An 18,939-nucleotide genomic window follows, 5' to 3' on the forward strand; every position below is an offset into this window, starting at 1 on the left:
ACACTAGAATTTTATCAGCAGGCATGTGTAAAAACTGAGCCCAAATAATCAGCTGATCCTTGAACTTCACATTACCCTTGTCTTTAAATTATGGTGAGCTGCATTGTAGCAGTACAACACACAGAATGTAGTATGTGCAGTTATGTCAGCATAATTGTTCTATTGCATAAAGCCACCACATAAATATAGTATATGACACAAAAGTCTTCAAGCTAGACTGGTCTTCCACAAGTCCAGCAATAAAACCACACAGGAAGCGTTTGTGAAACACAATAAAGCAGAGGGAACACTGGAGATAAATAATAATGATCTTTCTCCTTGTCTGTGTTCAAGTTACCATAAGGATATACAGCAACCTTGGCATTTCTGTACTTTCCTTCTCACACACAATTAATTCTGTTATCCTACCAGTGCTATCTCTCCTAATCCAAGCTGGGCACGTCCCAAAGTCTGCCAGGCATCCCAGGACCGCGGGTTTCTCTGGACAGCCATTTCTGCTGCATGCACTGCTGGAAACATTTCATGTAAAGACATTAGGACCTGTATCAGAAATAGAAAAAGAAGAGGAAGAAAAATAAGCAAAACTGAAAATAAATTTAACTTTTCTGGGATTACCCAGGCAACAACCACTGTTTCGATAACTAAGACTCATCTTACCTAGCTTTTTTTAGTTAAAAGTTGCTTGTCTGACCTCAGATAGTCACCCAGACTCATTTCAATCTCTACAGAGAAAAACAGGCATGCTAGAGGATAATTCACCCAAATTATTTAAGCAATGCTATTTGAAGTAGATTAACTGCTTCTGAAGGTGTCTCTCCTTGTCAACAAACCCCACAGTCTATAGAAGCATAACAGAATAGTCAGAAGGACAAATACATGGAGAGCTAAACATAATAAATGTGCAAGTTCGGTAGAAAAACTCCTGGACTGTATTTATTCTTTTTAATAGAGAGCTGTAATCTACCAGAAACAGTGCGGTACACATGATATAATTATAGAAACAATCTCTGTAACTCAGCATGGAAACAGACCTTAACAATGACTGCTGTATTTAGAGAACAAGCATTCTGCAGAGCCTAACTTAGACATGAAGTCACCTACATTAAGTAAGGAAAAAAGTGGTTTCTGAATGTGAAAATCTCTGTTACTCAGCAGTTACCACAAGATTATTCTCCTTGCATTGAATCTCCATAACTAAGACAATAAATCACAGTTAGCAATACACGATGTGGCTCAAAGCTTGCCTTATGTTTCCAATACCACCAGGAGATTGGCACATCACCTGAAGACCTGCATCACTCTGAGATCACAATTTCAGACACCCACATGCTATGGTGATAGATACCAGTACCACTTTCATCCCAACTGACCACAACTATGATGAACAATATTAGAACATGTTAGGACTACTGCTGAAGTTCAAAACAGATTTATTTAACCTTACTGTTCTATGATATATTAAATAGATAAATATGAGTGTGGAGTAAAGGAGGATTCAAATGTGACGATCTTGAGTATTTACCCTAATTAACAAATAGTACATGCACAGCACAGAGGTGAGCAGTACACTGAACAAAAAAGGAAGAGGCAAAGGGGAAGGCAAAGATTTACTACAGAAAGCAACCCTGGACTGAAAAAACAAGAAACATCATACACATGGCTTCTGAACAGCCCTTTGGATTGACACTTCTGCTGTTCTGTGTGACTAAACTTTTCTAAAGACTAGTCTTATGGCTTCACTTTAATTCCATCAATGGACTGTACCTTAGAATTCAGAAGTACCTAAAAAATCTTCAGAAAAACAATCTACAGCAGTATATAATCTTCCCTCTTTTTCCTGTTCAACAGTTCTCAATGTCTGCATTTTGTATCAAAGTCTATGATAAATGTTATGTGCTTTCCAAAACTTTCAGGTTGAATTATATTTGTATGGGCAGTTTCCCCTATGTGCAGCAGATGTGTGAAGTGAATCAAACTGTTACTAGTGGACAGGTGTACATCCTACCAAGATGAAGGGATTCTGCATCTATCAGCTATCTTCTACATCAGTGTCTTAATGTATTTATTCTCATAAGAGAAAAACAAATCCAAGTATACATTCACAGGACCATTTTTAAGCATCCCAAGTATTCCGTATTTCCTACCAGTACTTTCTACTGCAAACTAATTACAAAACATCTGTGTAAGTGCCTAGGAAATAATTTGTAGTATTTAATGAATTTTACTGGTTTGTTTACTGAATTATTACTTACTAATAAAGGCAGTTATTCCACTTTCATCTATTTATGAGTAATGTGTGCACCATCATAAACAGCTGCTTTAAAAATGCTCTTCCAGACCATGTAGTATGTACTTTGCTCCTAATAAATTTGGCATTAGATTCTCCAAGTACATTCAAACAAACACACGTTTGAATGTATATGCATTTTTATCCAACACAGGTAGTTTTTTTAGTTATTAATAAAATGACTCAGCTACACTTGTCAGTCAGTATAACAAATATGCTTATTAATGCACACTATTTTCCTACACTTTTTTTTTCAGGTGAAGAGGTCATCAAAATGAACCTACAATGGCAGACATAAATGTGTGCAGCCTCGTCTTGGGTCACTCTGCTCTGCTCTATCATGAGTAGATATCAATATCTACTCATGATAATGATATCATTATCACTATAATAAAACATCTCTGTATGTTACTTGGAAACTGAACCAGCAAACCAGCTATTCCACACCCGAAAAACCACACTGAACAAATAAAAAACACTGCCAGCACAAAGATTTCCTGTGCACAGATTTGACAAGTGGTGCTCAGTCCTTCTGGGGTACAGACACATGAGCAGGATAAAGCCAAACAGGAACTACATGTGCTGTAGCCTCCTTGTCACACAGCATGCCTGTCATGGCCCAACATGCAGCCACGTCAAGTATGTGTGTATACACACACACACTCAAAATATATTTATAGTGTATATATAAAGTGATGCGTATATATAGTGATATATATGCATAGTTATAATACTCTCTTAGAAAACATTCTTAAAATTAATAAAAAAATTAGGAAAAAAATTTATGAAGCAGAAAAAACATTTCAAGACTCTCACTGTGGGCACACACATACACACACATATGTATGTGTCAAAAGTGACTGGAGGGAAATGTCTTATAAAGATATGCAGTAAGTCGATTTTCAGGACTTGCTTTAATCAGAGAAATTTATCTTTATTACATGTTTTAAAACAAAAACACCCATGTCCTACAATAACTTCATTTAACAGACTTTTAGAAATCATACAAGAGAAATTAGAAGAATTAGAAGAACTCAGTGGCAAAAAAACAATTAAACATAGCAACTCTCATCAGGAGACTGACCAAGTATTAGAAATCCAGGCAGCAGAGTGATCTGTCATGTTCTGCCCACAATACTTTGGAAGTGTTATGAATCTGAGTAAGTTCTGGTTTTAAATGAGCTCAGTGGATTGAGGCTGAATCACTATATATAGATACATTCCACGTCCAGTGAAAATGACCCAATTCCTTTTTCCATCCAATAACCCATTTCAAAATACAGATTAATAAAATTCATCCTACCCATAAGTAGTTTACATTTACTCATGCTCTAAAGCTATTACCATTGCACCATACAGAAATGCTTTCTTGCAATTTAGATTTCTAGAGTTCACACTAATTTTTTGACAGTTTACTCTTCTCTGTACACATCCCAATTCAAGAAAAACAAATTTAAAATAATCAGCACTTACTAGCTGACTTGTTATAATCTAAATTTAGGATTCTAAGTCTGGTCATGTCTTAGAAGCCTTGTAATTTCTTAAGTAGGAGGAGAGATAGAAGTTGATATTATTTCTTCAGTGAGTTCAACATTAAGAAAGCCTTTAGAAGAGGGGAAATGGAATGATTTAAAGATTATGGGTTTCATATATAAAAACAAAGAAGTGACATGTATCTGAAAGCCTGGTCCTGTTCAATGAATGCAAATTGAGGATGTAGCATTGAAGGAAACTGGATTCTCATACAGCTGATGACAAAACATCCAAAAAATTATAAAAAGGAACTTAATCTGACAGTTTACATTGAAATTTACTTGTTTCTAAAAATACATGTAAAAAACCTGCATCATCTACTTTAAAAATTTTGTCATAGTTACATAGTTACCTGAGAGCTGAGGTGCAAGTGTCACGAGATAAGCACCATGAACCAGGTGAATTCTCAGGAGTAGTACTAAATAGCAGTAAGTCTGGCTCCCGAGACAGTTTGTTGTATAACATCACCATGTATCAAGTCTTTTGATATCCCTCTTCATCCAAAAATGTCCCACATGTCCAGTCACCAAACATTAAGATAAAAAATCAGAGTATGGCAAAGTCTGCTCCTCCATCTTTGTAGTTCAAAGCAGTAACAAAATAATCCAGTCAATATTTAAGAAATTCAGTCCACAATTAATTTCAAGCAGTCTTAATGGCTGCATTAATATAGGCAGTCTTTATATATTCCTTTGAATATACTTACAATACTACTTATATTAGGCTGCTGTTGTAGGGTCTTTTTAAAGATTTTTGATTTTCAACAAAAATGTAGACATGAATGTGCATAAACATTTACTTTACAGTCATTGCTCTTGCAATGTGGAAACAGCTTAGCCTAGTGATGAAGTATCAAGTATGTATACTAACAGATCTTGCCCGCAAAGAAAGTGGACCCCTAACCTCTCAAAAACCATAAAAATCTGTTTTTAAATGGATCAAAGAGTAGCTGAGAGCAACAGAAAAAAATCTCATCAAATTCTACAGTTTTTTGAAGCAATTGAGCAATTCCACAGTTCCCATGTGATTTTCTGGAAAAACACTTATTTCAAATAACTTTGACAACTAGGAACTTTAAACACTATTTCTGCTCTTCAGAAGTACTGAAAGACATTTGTCCTACACCTGTTAAAATACAGATCTTTGAGAACTTACCACAAACATTTACAGATTCCTACAGTGCCATTATCATATTTATCTGAGCTGCATATTAAACAATGCAGTATTGAAAATGTTAAGTTTGCTGTTGAGAAAGGAAATACCCAACACAAGGTTATCCTAATAAATATAAGGGTATAAGAGAGATACTCAAGCCTGTGCAAAAAAAACCCCACTTCATCCTCCAATGCTAATTCTTCAACAAATTTTCTTCATGACATTTTCTCACTGATAGAAAATTAATACAGACCATAAGGAATCTTTGTACATTGCACAAAGTCATTCCTAACACGAATCTCCTCCTCTAGTATGTGACACATATATCAAGACAGGGGGATTTTTATAGACCCAGTGCTGGTCAAGGCATTTCTGACGCTGCTGTACAGTTCCTCCAAAACATTTTCACTGAGCTACAGTGTAATAGGTGCAGTATTTATGCTGGTATGCTGGACTGGAATAACACAGTCAGCTCTAAGACAGTATCTTTTGAATATTGCCCACAATATTTTTTGAATGACTTACGCATTTCTATTTTGGCAAAAGTGGATTTCTACAGCTCACATCAATGCTTTTAGAAGTACAAAGGTATCAAATTACACATTCTACTAAACAGCTTCCAGTAAGCATAAGTCATACTGCAAAAAAAATCTGCAATAATTATTTGCATGTATGAAAGAGGCATTACCAATTGAAACATTTCATGTTTTATTAAAAAGATTCAGGAAATAGTTTTATAAATATATATTTTGTACACAAGCTTTCCTTGTAGTGTAACAAGTGTTACACAATACAAAAAAGTGAAATAAAAAAGAAATGGTGCAACTGCTGAGAACTGCTCTTTTTTTCCAGAAAGAAATTAAAGGCACGGTAGAAGAGAGGCCCGGGCTCCTTCAACATTTTTTCAGTTTTTTCAGCTTTCACTATTCTCACATTTCACTTGTATCAATAGACAAGAACAGATAATTCACAAAATGGATCACAGAACAGAAATGTTTCTCAGTTCCTCTTGGTCAGCAGAAAAGTCGTGTGTCTCTAACTCACCTTTGCCATTTTGCTGAAGTACAGGGACTGGGAAGCCAAGTAACCAACAACCCCTCAGTATTCCTATCTGGAGCACAGATTGAAGCACATTGTAGCACTAACATCTTTGGACAGTTCACTGCATCATAGCTCCAATCCAGGTAAGCTTACACACTTCACAGCTGTCCTACTACTTTCAGTATGAAAATACTTACCTTTGGTGTAATTTCAATTAAACAAAATGCTTTTGGGCACCTATCTTAAATTCTTGCATTCACATAAGACCATAATAAAAACAGTTACAAGGGAGCTGTCGACTAATTTGTCCCGCTGAGCAGAGCTGTTCTGAAATTTTTAACAGCTTTCTGTTTTATTCAAAACAGAGTTAAATCTTTAAACTATGATAAAAAAATTTACCAATACCACCTTCACATCTTAGCAGATGTGAAGACAATATTGGTAAATTTTTAACTTCACTAGTAAAGAAGGTCTTCACAACTTCTTTACTAGTAAAGTTAAAACTTAAACTTATAAAGGAACAGCTATGTAAGTTAACACCCTTTACAGTAATCTGGAGTGCTGCTAATTAAAGCAGAATTGTATTATCCTGGGTCTTCCAATAATGCATAATCAGGATTTGAAATTCTTTAATATATAGCTCTGCAGATACTAGAAATTTCTGTTAAACGACACCAAGTTAGTTGGTAAAAATGAAAAACCTGAATTGTGTTGCAGTTCCTGCACACAACAACTAAATAATGTTGCCTAGTATTTGTTCACAAGCACAATGTTTTATTTTCTAATTTCTAAACTGGCAAAGAATTGTCATGCTTTACCTGTGATTTCATCTCATAAAGTGTAGCATCCTCTGGAGTTAACTGAAGTGCTTCATCCCACTTGACAAGAGCCTCTCTGTACCTGTAGTTAAAACAATATTACAATGTCAACATATTTAAAGGGGCTGGATATTTCTGTTTATATCCTGACATTGTCCTAAAGAAAGTGCCATGGCATATGATTCGTATTAATCATTTTTCTAATTACTTGCCCAAAATAACTGTTTTCAGGAACTGGGTATTTTTGTTCTGATCAAATGGATGCTAAGTATTACCACAGAAGTGACTTCAAGTGAATTTGCAAGACAACATTGGAAACCTGAGGCAAAGCTTAATGACCTAAAACTAGAAATCTTGAACTGAGTCCAATTTCCCTCACTGTCAAAATCATCCTTAGCCAGGCATAAAAAATATATTCTGAACTCAATATGCCATGATACAGTCATAATCTAAAACTTCTTTTCATTCTAAAAAGCCTACATTTCTGTACTGTAAGATAATATAAGAGACTCTAAAGATATATAAACAACTTTGGTATACAACTATAAGAAGGAAGTGAAAAGTAAACAGCTATACTGAAATCACTCTTTGGGAAAGCATACACCATGCTGCTCTTTCCTAGGAGAAAGAGTAAAACAGAAGAGTTGACTAAAACCAATAAAAAGGAGTCTTGAACAAAGAGGTAAAACTTGAACCACAACGAAGAACTGTAAAAGAATAGTGAGATGCAATTACAGTCTTTCAGCAATAAAAGTGGCCTTTCATCAACATTAATGAGTCTGTGGGGTTATCGCATGTTCTCTGAAACTTCAAAATCCACATTTATTATGGAACTGTGTGGGAATGCCTGTATTTACATAAATTACACTGCAAAGGTCTGAAAACAGTTACTCCTGGGAGGTACACACGCTTCATTTTTAATATAGTATAGGTAAAACTACAGCAATTTTCACATGCCCTTCATACAAAACAGTTTTTATCTTCCCCTACTCCCCATTGTTCCTTCCCTTTCTTTTCCCCAGTTTTCAGTCCTCTGGGTTGTCACATAAAGACTTCAGAAACTTCTGAATCAATTCAGAATAGAAAAACAGACTGGAAAAGCAATGCAACTGAAGTCAAACTCTCACTGTGATTCAGGTATTATTAGTTTGCAAATTACAATAATGAGTGTGATGTTTGAGTGCTAAGCAAAGGATGTTTCAATAAATGTTCACATTTCCTCAAAGTTTAGGCACCAGCTGCCCATTTTTCATCTCAGTTCATGCCCCATGGGCAGGTGTTCACCCTAAAGAAAACATCATGACATTTTCTACATGCCTCAGTAGAAGCGTTATGCTGCTATTTACTTAGTGGGAACTATTTTTGGACAAGAAGTTTATAGTTTAGCTCAAAACCTAGCACAGATTAGCAAATAAAGCCCACATGAAAAAGGGTCCTCAACTCAGTTAGGTGGTGTTCTGGCCATGCAGAAGGTGCAATATTGTGAGTACAGCAAAAAAAGTTTAGCTAAAAAAAAAGTTTTGGAGAACAGAGAAATTATAGTAATAACATCAGGAACCAGAGAGGAGCGACCAGCACTGGCATTCTGCAAGTAAAAAGATGTAAAAAAAGAAGCTGCATTTCAGGAACCTTCATTTTTACTTCTATGAAGGGAACAAAATTGCTCAAAGCACCAATCTGAATGTGATAAAACTCAAAGCAAGAACCTGCTAACTCTGAAAGAAAGATCAAATATAAGCTAATATCCCCCAAATCCTGCTGGGTTTTGCTGCTGATTTGCCAAGAGTCTGCCAAGAGAATAAAGATGGACAAGGGAGAAAAAGTAGTACATTCACAGAAACACTATGCTACATGTGTTCTGTGTGTGAACAGTATATAATGTAACGCTGCCTGTGAGCCTCAGAAAATGTGATCCCAGAGAAGGAAGAACAGAAAGCCAGAATCACTTCCCAGACCAAGAAGACAACAGCAGAGGGCTGGTGAAGGAAAGGCTCCACCTATACAGGACTGCTGACTATCAGCTTACAGTGTGCAGATACCCACAGGCCTGGGAAATTGTCTTCTTTTCAGTGCCTTTATTTCCTTTAGAAAGTCTGATAAAACATGTCTTCTCTATTCTTTCAAATACTCAGAAAAAAGATCTTTCTATTGCTGCTCCAGGAGAAACTAAGGATACTGTCCTTACTAAGCAAAAATGAGCCACTGTTGCTTCCTCTAGAAATGCAAATTTAGGAAAATTTCTTTATAAAAAGGTAGTCCATTAATCAAAGAATGTTCTATCTTATTCTTCTGAAGGAAAATATTATATAAAAGATTATATTAAATATCAACCACCATTCTGAAAAAGATTCCTAGGGATATAAAATAAGATTATAAAATCAGTGTTCCAGTAAATGCTTTATGAAAACCATAAACCTTGACTGAAATAAGAAGGGAGTTAACATGGGGGTAGTGTTGCAAAATAAATAATTTTAAAAATAGATCATTTTACTGTTTCCCAGGATCTTTTCTTGAGCTGAACTGTACAGCTTTACCACTGTACTTTACCATTGTGAGGAGAGTAGTTTTGAAAAGGAAAGCTTTGATATAAATATGACATCTGCTTAGGGCTTGGAGCATCTGTCATATAAGGGGAGGCTAAGAGAAACAGGACTGTGCAGCCTGGAGAGGGGAGGCTCAAAGGAATCTTACCATGGTGCAAAATTACCCAATTTGAAAGTGGGGCAGGCATTCAGAAGATGGAATCAGACTCTTCTCAGTCATGCCCAGTGGCAGGACAAGAAGCAATAGGCACAAACTGAAGCACAGAAAATTCTGCTTAAGCATATCTCCATCACTGTAGATTTCCAAAACTCAACTCACAACATCCTGAGCAACTCACTGTAGTTGATCCTGCTTCAAGCAGGAGCCAGAGTAGAAAAATCTTGAGTTCACTAGGATTTTATGAGACTAAGATATTAGCAAAACCAGTGATATATGATTTATGATGTTATCATTCTTGGCTAAATTAAAACCAATTTTAAGCAAAATATAAACGGACAAAAAATAGATCCATTAAGTTTTAGATCTCTGGGATGGCTATAAAAATTTACCTATTGTAGCAGTAAAGTCACAGATTTCTAATAATGGACATAACCTGTTTTTAATAGGTTATGAAAACCGTATTTCCAGAAAAATTAAAAACCTTATGCATATGTTCTTTACAACTAAGGACCTAATCAGTAATACAAAGCATTGTTAAGATAAGACTGTAATACTTTGAAATTAGAATTCCTGCTATGTGAGTACACAGACAGAGCATACTTATCTACCCACAGTGATTTCAGCCAAGTAGTATACTTCACTACAAAAAAAAAGATTATACTGTTACAATCAGAATTTAATTAGCATTTTCTCTTCTTCACTGCAAAGCCGTAAAAAGAAATTAATTACTGACAACTGGATACACCTGGAATGGCTTCAGGACAAAAGACCTGATAGATTTAGACATTTTTTATTTAACAAACCATGAAATCCCATAGCTCCCCTGAAGTACTGAAACTGCCCTCTTCAGACGTGCTCCTGACCATCTGGGAGCTGCAGAAACTTGGCACTTTTTTTACAGCTTGCCAAACTTTTGAAACAAATATCTCGTGCTTACACTTCACTTTTTCAACACCACTCCTGGGAAAACAGGATCTCTTGAACTCTTAAATAAGATCATTAAAACAAATTTTTAAAAAATGTTTGAGGCTTCTTGGTAAAAAACCTATCATTCAGATTACACAGAGATCAATTTTTGAATCACATACATAAAATGCTAAAAAGCAGCACCACAGCTCATGCAGGATTTAGAGTTCCATATTTTTACTCTCAGGCTTGCTACAGGCTGATGCTCCAGGAACAGAGTGAGACAGAACATAATCAGAATGACACGGAAAATATCTGCAAATATAGTAAAAAGAGGAGATGGTATCAAATTCAGATAAAATGAGACACATCTGCAGGAGAGAAGCAGAGTACAGGAGTACAGTGTCAGAACACATGAAGAAACCTAAGACCTGGGATTTCTTTTAGACTTGGATGGATAGTCCCACAGTCAAATGTTACAGGACAATGAGGAAAAACACAGACAAAGCTGAGAAAGGGACAGCAAATTTTAAAAAGAATATGCCTAATTTTCAAAGGATCACAGAGGAGGAACACGAATGGTCTGTAGCCACCAGCAACACCACCTAGAACAATTTTAACCTATGCAGGGTCAAATTCTGCATTTGCTGGAAACCAGAGGAAAAGAACACTAGTAAGTAATTATACAGACTACACAAAAAGAGAAATGAAAATTAAAGCAGAAGTTGATTACAGGAATAAACTTCCCTTTTTAAGTTGGGAGATGATGCAGGCCTAGACTCTGGGAGAAAAGATACAAACAACAGGTAAATGAGGAAACTAAGAAAGAAAAATGAGAATGAACATAACATGGCTTTTTTGTTTAACATGGTTTAAAAACTTCAGATTTCTCTAACACAGAATTTCACAGTAAAGTACTTCCTCTGCTGGGGGTGAAGAGGGAGATGTACAGCACTCAGTAGAAGCATTTACAGAAGAACCGTTCATAAATGAGCAAAAAGAAGTTGTTTGCTTAAACACACATAGAAAATTGATGTCCACAGGTCATATAGCCGGATAACAATTGTAGGATTGATACACCTTACAACCTTGCTTCATGTGTTTAAAATGTTCATCTGAAGTTTTAGAAACTTCCCAGTTTTTTGTCAGACAATTCTGACAACTATTGGTGAAACATAATCAATGCAGCACAAAAACATGGCTATTTTGTGGTAAAGTGTCAAAGGTCACTTCTGATTAGGTATGAAAAAACCAGCTGTTTTATTATACACTAGACCTTTCAACAAAATGTTTTAATTTAACAGTCTCAGTTAGGTGTGGCTACACAAGAGGAGCATGGCAATTCTTCCAAGGCCATACATGTGGGTCTTGCCCCACAGTAAAGGAGACATAAACAAACTCACTGCAGCTACTCTTTGAGAAGACAAACTCTTCTGAATTGACAGCGGGGCAAAACAGCATGAACATACCTGAAGTACATAATTTCAAACCCTACATATTGAGAGTTACTATTCTTGCACACATTAGACCATTTAAAATCAGGACATTAACACCTGGACACTTGTAGTGTACAAAATGAAAATACATCTGGCTTACACAGTAAACACACAGTTCTGTTACATGTGAGTCAGCTGAACATAACATAAAATTAAATAGCTACACAAGTATTTCAAAGACTTCTCTCAAAGACTTCTCTCTCCCAACAACTTCCACAGAAGAGCAGATGGGAATTATCATTTCATCATGTGCCAAAAGTAATTACCATCCATCATGACAATGAACTACAAGACCAAATTTTTCATGTAAGCTCCACTCACCAGTTTCCTAATTTTAATTGCAGCCACAAATGTAAATATGGCTAATTTCTATCACTGTATCTCATAGGCAAATGCAGTTTTGAAACTACCTTTGTCAAAGAAAAATTGTGAAATACAATACTGGAGAAAGATAAACAAGTTCATATAAAAAAATCAAGTACCCTAAAGCAAAAGCCGCAGAATCAGGATTCTGGAACCATCTCTGACACACGGCCTCTCTCACAGGAATAACATTTAATTTCCTCACATATGATATGAAAAAGTAATCTCAAAATATTACTCGCTACTTTTTCACCATCACTTTTTTGAGACACAGGAATGGAGTACATTGCAGTAACTAATTAAAGCAACAAATACAGAGGAAATTGGGAGTGAGTAAATATGTCTTTCACAAGTACATTTCACATTGAATTGTGAGCCGAGGGCTCTGCTGCCTTTGACTTACTTTACCCCATTCTTTACAACCTGGTCAATCACTGTTTCATGCTCCACCCCACTCAGATACCTCACTTATCTGTAAGCAGACAAGAAAATTTGCAACACAAATGCAAATTTTCATTCCCAGACCATCAGTGTGTGCAATTTCAGGGCTTTGTTCCTAAGGGAGGCTTTGGGAAGCACGCATGCATGTGCCTACACTTGTCTTTAGTCTTCAAAAATGACACCATTACTTAAGCTCTGACTGAAGAGAATTATATAGCCGGTTAACAAGCAAGTTCAAAGCACATGTTTTTCTTTTAAAAAACCCTTTTTGTTCTGGGAAACAGAAGAAGTAAGTTGCATATTACTGAAAAAAATCTTAGTTATAAGATACCAATCACATGCAAAATTCTAGATACTGGACATTCTACAGCTTTGTTTCCGGCCTTGCTGCAGATCCTCTCTGGACTTGGCACTGCTACTTCATATTTTTCTCTCAAAATATGGCTTTAATAGAAAATTTATATAACACAGAGGAATTTACTTACCTGCAATAAGATTACATCATGCTGACTGTCAGAAGGGCTAAAAATACACTGCTAATCATTTGCAGTAGTCCTGAGAACTCGGTACTGTGCTTCTTAAGTGAGAATATCTCAAGATCTTGCTAGAAGCTGTTAACTCAGACACCAGAGTGTTATTCAGAGTGCAGGACAGGAACTCCAAGAAATTACACTTCTTTCAGTTAAATAGTGGTTTTGCTGGTTTAGTTTTGTCATGGAAACCATAATTTTTCAATCAGAAGTGACTACTGTCACTGACTGCATACCTGGTTAACTACAAAAATATTAACAGACAGACTGCAGTGAGAAGTATTTAGGTTTTTACCATGTAAAAATCTGAAAGTGCAGTATGGATAAATGTTTGACCTTCAGGACGAGACAAAAGAAATCATCTATTTCTACCTGTATGCTATTAACACTGAACTGTCAATTACAGAATAGAACACAAAGATGTGTAAAAATGCACAAGGAAATATCTTAATCCACCAGATAGTAAGCAACATTCAAGAACTTCTCTACAGACAGGCAAACCTTTTACCTGTATTTCTCCAATATCTATAGCTGCAAGTTATAGTGTTTTCTATTTAGAACGGCAGTGCTAACAACAGACTTGTTGATACAGAGGAAACAACAGCTATATGCACATACTGGAAGTCAGAGTGCTTAAGAACAGCAATTGTCAAGACATTCCACACCACTGAGAAATATTTTCATGCAGAGGAACATTTAGTAGGTTGTATAAATAGTGTTCATTTACGAACATTAAAAAGGATAAATATTAATTACATTCATATAGTTAAAATTCAGTTACAAATGCTTTTATTTTCAACATTAGTATCAGATTAGACCATAACTAGTAAAAAAGACAACACCTAAGAATCCCTTACTGGGTCTAAAAGCTGTATGCTTTCTAACTGTCTATAAACATGTTAAGTGCTTTGTTAAACACCAGACTTGTAATTTAATGTAATTAATATCGGGTATTGATAGTTATTTTACAGGTGAGAGGTCTGTAGGAAGCCCAAATAAACAGGGGCAAACAGGAGCAGCATGAAAATACAAGAAGGAAATTAATTTTTATTATACCTCAACCTGCAATTTTCATTATCTAAGCAGTAAGAACTGACTATCGTAACCCTGCAAGCGTCAAACTAGAATTAATTGTATTGTTTCAGTAAAATCAGTTCACCATTTTAATATTCTAAACAGAAGTTGCAAATTAATATAAATCAAATATTAGACATTGCAATAGCTGTAGTATTTTAACTATTCACAGAGAAGTAACACATTTTTATTGCTGGAATGATATTCTAAATAGAAAGCTTTAGTTCTTCAAAATATTTTCAACAGCAGTTCCTCTGAAAGCTGCAAGAAGGAAAAAGCTGTTATGCTGCCTTCGAAGCAATATTCTGGTCTTGAGAATCACTTGTTCAGATACCCTTTAGACACACACTAGTACAGGCCAAAATGATAGGTCTCAACTCTTTTGCTCTTAGCTATGAAGACAATTATTCCTTTTAAGCTTTTAATTATTTGTCCACAGATAGCAGACAGCTCTCACTTACTTAACATTATGATCCTAACAGTTCTCAGAAATCTGACATAGAAATTAAGGCTTTAAGTCAATAAAACAAAAGAATTTATTAAATGCTGGGCTTAAAATACCAGCATTCCTCTATCTTTCTCAAAATTGTTTACTGCCAAATTATGATGTTCAACAGTAGGGTATTAACATTAGAAAACATTTTGGGAGATATGTTTCAAAAAAACAACAGTCTGCTCATATTGTATTCTGATTAGTTCCCTCTCATCTAGTTGACATGCTTTTGTTATCTGCGTTAAATAATATAATTTTGCTTCATTTTCTTTCTTTCTATTACTTACAGCCTCTTTACAATGTTTTCTGATGAATAATAATGACAAAAGTTCTAGACAAAAACAGAGAAGAAGACAAAGATAGGGGAAATGTATACTTCTCTAATGTATTTTCATATTTGAAAGGCAATTTTATTTTTTCAATAAAGTTCTACTAAGTAGGCAGGTGCTCTGTAAACCTCTCACACAGCTGAAACTACTGAAAGTATTGATTTCAAATGACTATAAAGTACTAGTCAGCAATAGCCATGAAGTCTCCTGAAATAAGTAAAATATAGATGTCTAATAAACAGAACAATCTATCTGCAAGGACATAATATACACAGATATACAGACCGTATGGAGACTGGGTGTCACTACCTAGAATTAAGGGAACTATCCCAGTTCTTAATCTCAGAATAACTAAGAACTCATCCACACCAAAGTGGCAAGAAGAGCAGCAACTTTTCACTACCAGCACTACCACAGCAAGGAGCGGTGGCCTTCAGTGTTACTAAACAAAAATGTTCTACAAAGAGTCAGATGAGTCACGTTTGTGCTTCAAGACCCATGGCAGAGCTGACTAATCACTTACAATGCTGTTTCTACTGAAATGCAAGCTCACAGGAACCATTCAGGCTGATGATTTTGGCTGGCACTGTCATTTTCCACAATAAAGCAATGCCCGTCAAAAGAGGAACAGCAAGAACTGTTGGAACTATCTATTTCAATGTTTTTGCCATAGTACAGCATGCAATGCAAAATAAAATATTAAAGATTCAACAGAAGATTAACATATCAGATGGTTTTATCTGGAGACTACTGGAGAGGAATACTTCAGTGACTTGTTCAGATTATCCCATGCTTCAGAACACTACCTTGTAAAATCCATTCTCCCTCTTAGTCTTAATTTATGACTCAAATCCTATGCTCCACCAAGCAGGAAACATCTACAAGGAATATTTTGAGTTCTGAAAGATAGTAACACCAAGAGATTCACAAGACACTTTCAAGAAAGCAAACAGGACAACAGACACAAGATTGTTGTGAAAATGCACAGAGCTGTAAAGCGTCTATAAGCTGGGAGATCCCTTCTGGGGAAAAAAAAAAACCAAAAGGACACAAAGCTTCATAGCTCCCTGCATTCTGGAGAACAGACCTGTGTCTCAATTATAAAAATATGCCCTTTAACATATACTCTTCACTACCATCTCTCTTTACACATGAGGTTGATTGCACTGATAAAATGAACATCCTTAAGTCTGACTTACAAAAGTCTATTTCTACAATTCCTTTTCCTGAATTTATGGCTCTACAAACTCTAACAGTACCAGTGGATGTGCTTTAACTGAAACATATACTACCTCACGTTGGTGTTTTTTTCCCAGTTTTCCTCAATATTTATGATTTTTCTCTCTCAATCTCAATTCATTATCAGAATAAAGACCAAAACTAACCCTCACAATCAGTGAAATTAAATAAAAACCAATTAATTACGCAGAAAAATGGACCAGGTTAAAGATTTTTCATACTTACACAACGCTCAATGTAATAACACCATTAATTTGTATAAAACTTCCTTAGCTTTCATTACAGCAATTCTGTAAATTAATTAGGACATTTGAATTATTATTGTTCAACTTTAGTATCAATTTCCTTTTTTCTTTATAGCAACAGCACTTCTAAATTTTTTCCAATATTGCTTGCAATTCCTTTCTCACTTTTGAAAAGGGAGAAAAATAGTCTCTTTTCTCACAAAAGAAATCGGTTACAAAAATAAGTAATTTCTGAAACCTTATTCATTCAATTCCACCCACAATATCAAGAAGTATCAGAATTTTGCCATATTTCTGAAAGGCAAATGTTTTCCAACAACTCTGCAACCTTCTGGTAAGTCCTTAAAAGTTGTTCTGCACTCTCCTCACCTACCTCAGTTTACTTTCCTGTCCCTGCTTTTGCACCAGTTGAAAAGCTCTTGCTCCTTGAAGCAAATCAACAGCCCAATCAAGGTTATGACCTGTCCAACAGCTTGTTTTAAAATGCCAGGCAGCTCCCTGGTGTAGTTCTCCATTTGGACAATTGCACTGGAGAGTGTTACACTGGAATCACACGGGAGAATTACTTCACCAAACAAAACAGCTGTTGTGATAGAAATGAAACACTATGCATTATAAAAAAATGCATTTTAGGAAACAGCATCCTATCACTTTCATACTCAGAGCTTGGCAAAAAAACTTTCTGATCTGACAGTGACAGAAAGATGGTGAAGCAGGCACTGACTAAAACAAAATTTATTTTCTGGACTGGAAAATTTTCATTTCAATCTCAGCATGTGATCCTACCCCTAGAATGCTATATGTACACCTTTTCTTTAACAAGCTGCTATTTAAGTCTTTTTTGGGGTCTCAGTAAATATTAATCAAATTCAAATCAGAAATTCTCTTTGAGGACTGGAAGTTGAAACACTTAACTGAATGACAAATCTATTTTAAAATATACAGTATTTCAAATATATCCAGGAAAATAAATTATGTGAGCAACATCAGAAAGGTTAACCTTCTGGCAAACAGATGACTTTCACTCACAGCCTAGAATAAAACCAATATAAAAACATCTATGTCAACATCCAAATTCACTGAAGGCAAATTTATCGTCACAAGAGCCAATTCCCAGGAAAAGAAAAATTTGTATTAAATCTTCCAGACAAATACAGCTTACTACAGAGAAGTCTAGGCTGCAGACTCCTTTCAGTAAGTCTATGCTATTTAACAGGTGTCTCCTATTTTTAACAGTAAAAACAGGACTGTGGAGCCAGCTGAATACAATCCATTATTCACTGCCAAGATCTCTTATCCAAAGACTGTTGCTGAAAAAAACCTCACAACTAGGAACTGCATTTTGTTTAAATGTAGTTTCCTAATTTTTGCCAAAGACAAAAAGCTTAAGCCATGCATGGTCTACTGCGTTGGATTTCTATTCCAAGCTGACAGGTCAAAGACAAAACATTGCTTTAATACTTGTCATTTAGTTGCTAGAGCCAGTAGAACTCCAGAGACTGGCACAAAAATATATCCAATTAGTGATAAGAATGGCAGCCTGTAAAAATTATTAATTAGTTTGAACTGACTGCAAAATAGCAAACTTCAGTTCTTCATAAAAACAAAATTTCTGTGACTGATTTTCAGAAGGAATAAAAAGAAAGAGAGGAGGCTTGCATTACCTCCTTCACAATATGTTACAAGTGTTCTGGACAGCACTCATAGGTGGAAAGGTATGGTTCCTGTCTAAAACATCTGAATTTCAGTATTTAAAAACAACAGTATAAAATTGAGGATGATGCTGTAAATACCGAGTCTTCTCTTTGAGACCAGGACAAATGTACTGGTCACCCAAATTACTACTAAGAAAAAAACACAATGTCTATCATCAATTTCATATAGGTCAGATGATTTACCAAAGTACTTGATAATGTATTTTAACATATTGTCATGTTAGGACTCTCTCTGCACTCACCCCACATCAAAAAAGTGTACTTTAGTTTGTACTGCTAAAATTGTAGAAAACTGCTAGTAAAATCCCTATTTAGGGACTTTAGGGAATTAGAAGTAGTTTGTTCACAATCTAATGATGGAAGTGAGACAAAAAGACTCATTTGAAAACACATGAGTATTTTACAAGTGTAACAACTACAAGTGCAAACAAATTCACAGATAACAATTCCAAATTTTATGTGCAATACAGTAACATAACACAGGCAACAACTAGACAACAGCATAAATGAAATAACTTCTCTCTTCTTCCCCTGCTGTTTGGCCACTCACTCCCATTTTTCTGGCTATTTT

The 18,939-nt window shown here is 35.5% G+C and overlaps 1 protein-coding gene across 1 annotated transcript in view; it reads right to left on the reverse strand.

The window, feature by feature from the left end:
• The window catches only part of TTC33 (tetratricopeptide repeat domain 33), a 42,690-nt gene that overhangs the window by 11,479 nt on the left and 12,272 nt on the right, over window positions 1-18,939 (reverse strand). The window contains exons 3-4 of the mRNA XM_031061150.1: window positions 6,835-6,916; window positions 409-540 (exon numbers count right to left, since the gene is read on the reverse strand). Coding sequence (XP_030917010.1) covers window positions 409-540; window positions 6,835-6,916 — 214 coding nt within the window. The remainder of the gene's footprint in view (window positions 1-408; window positions 541-6,834; window positions 6,917-18,939) is intronic.

This window comes from Geospiza fortis, unplaced genomic scaffold (genome assembly GCF_000277835.1).
Source record: "Geospiza fortis unplaced genomic scaffold, GeoFor_1.0 scaffold163, whole genome shotgun sequence".
In the NCBI taxonomy this organism is placed as follows: Eukaryota; Metazoa; Chordata; class Aves; order Passeriformes; family Thraupidae; genus Geospiza; species Geospiza fortis.